We start from the raw sequence: 1980 nt of genomic DNA on the forward strand, positions 1-1980 counted from the left end.
TGGAGTGAATTGTGGTTGGGGCATTGCATGGGATGTTGCTGTACCAAAAATGTCCATAAAATGGGAACGAAAAAGAGGGTAAGGGGACCACAGCTTACCTGGGACTTGGCCTTTAGGAGTGCAGCTGCCAGCATCTTATCCCCCAGACTGTCCTTGTTGGAAAACGTGGGAACTTTTGAGGAAGGAAGACCTGAGGACAATAAAAAGCCTATGAGTGAGTCTATCTGCTGCTGTCTGGCCTCCCAACTTACAGAAAACTCATAGCGTCCTGGGACAACCTAGGACCCACTCCTCTGACATTGTTTTTTTTTAAATATATTTTATTGGTTTTTTAACAGAGAAGAAGGGAGAGGGATAGAGAGTTAGAAACATCGATGAGAGAGAAACAGCGATCAGCTGCCTCCTGCACACCCCCCACTGGGGATGTGCCCACAACCAAGGTACATGCCCTTGACCAGAATCGAACCCGGGACCCTTTAGTCCGCAGGCCAACGCTCTATCCACTGAGCCAAACCGGTCAGGGCTCCTCTGACATTTTTAAGATCACTTCCTCTGCAACGACTAAGGGTGCTTATAACAGGCACAATTAGTGTGGGCACATCCTAAAGAGAGATGTCTAAAGCCTTATTGATTCTTGCTCTCTACTCTGCCCTCAGTCCCTTCCTCCTCTCCAGTCACTTTACTCTCAATGAAAGTTGCCCAGTCCTATAATTAGTGATGAATGTGTTCTTGTCCATTCTCCCAAACTTGGCCAGAAACACAGGCTGTCCTGCTCATATCCCTTCCATCATTCACCACATCACTGAATTCAAACTATCGCATGAAGTTCTCTTAGACCAGAGGAAAACTAGGAGTTTCACCCCATCCCTGACTGAAGACATAACACTCCATCTCCCAGGATCTACAAATCCCAAAACACTGTTGGCTGCTACAAAGCCCCTAGAAAATGGAATTTGGTGACTGTCACAGTTTTCTTAATCTTGCACAAGGAACCCACAGACCTTAATCATATCAGGATTCTAGCAGTTATCCTAGTACCTGAAATTTCAATAGATGACTGTTGAATGACTGAATAAAAGAATAAATGAATCCCCTATTCCATACCACTCTCAAGCAGGGACTGAGGTTCCTGAGATGCATGATCAGCCTGAGTTTCCATGGGTAAGGCCAGAAGCTCCTGTCTCTGGTCTCCTATTTGCAGACGCAGCAGGAAATAGGTTTTCTGAATGAGAAAGAGGAAGCACTGCAGAAGCAAAAGTTCAAGGTTAAAAGATTAAAAACACACACAACCCACCTCCTGAATACAGAGAGGGGAACTAGCATTTTAGTTAGTACCCAAGAACAATGAGAGAAAATGCAGCAACTGGGGCTAGTCTTTAAGACCTTGGTGAATATACTTACTCCTATTCCCAGTAATGAGATTACAGGAGAATCACCAAAAGTTCCTTGACAATATCCTACCTTTGGCTCTGCACAGAAAGTGAGGGATATTTATAACAACAAAAAACGGAGAATACCAGTGCCAAATAATGATATTAATGGAATGAAATACTAAGCAACTATCCAAATGAAAAATATCAGAGTAAAGTGAAAAAAAGAGTACACATATAGATTGCAAAATGTGTAAGCATCATACACATTTTGAGAATATTTAGGGGGCCCTAACCAGGTTTGGCTCAGTGGATAGAGCGTTGGACTGTGGACTGAATGAAGGGTCCCAGGTTCGATTCTGGTCAAGGGCATGTACCTTGGTTGCGGGCACATTCCCAGTAGGGGGTGTGCAGGAGGCAGCTAATTGATATTTCTCTCTCATCGATGTTTCTATCTCTCTCTCCCTCTCTGAAATCAATAAAAATATATATATTTTTAAAAGAATCAACATATATTTTAGAAACAATATATAAGAAGAAATTCAGCCATAACCGGTTTGGCTCAGTGGATGGAGCGTCAGCCTGCGGACTGAAGGGTCCCAGGTTCGAT

General features: G+C 43.5%; 1 protein-coding gene across 4 annotated transcripts in view; it reads right to left on the bottom strand.

Annotated features, from left to right (window-relative positions):
* Window positions 1–1980, bottom strand: part of ZNF3 (zinc finger protein 3) — an 11283-nt gene that overhangs the window by 4122 nt on the left and 5181 nt on the right. For 3 of the 4 annotated variants that reach the window (XM_006764653.2, XM_015564528.1, XM_006764655.2), the window contains 2 exons: window positions 1105–1243; window positions 99–190 (listed from right to left, as the gene is read on the bottom strand). In XM_006764653.2, the coding sequence (XP_006764716.1) occupies window positions 99–190; window positions 1105–1159 (147 nt within the window). In that variant the 5' untranslated portion in view covers window positions 1160–1243. The remainder of the gene's footprint in view (window positions 1–98; window positions 191–1104; window positions 1244–1980) is intronic. The other variant, XM_006764656.2, reaches the window with a different exon arrangement.

Source organism: Myotis davidii, unplaced genomic scaffold (assembly GCF_000327345.1).
Source record: "Myotis davidii unplaced genomic scaffold, ASM32734v1 scaffold901, whole genome shotgun sequence".
Taxonomy (NCBI): Eukaryota; Metazoa; Chordata; class Mammalia; order Chiroptera; family Vespertilionidae; genus Myotis; species Myotis davidii.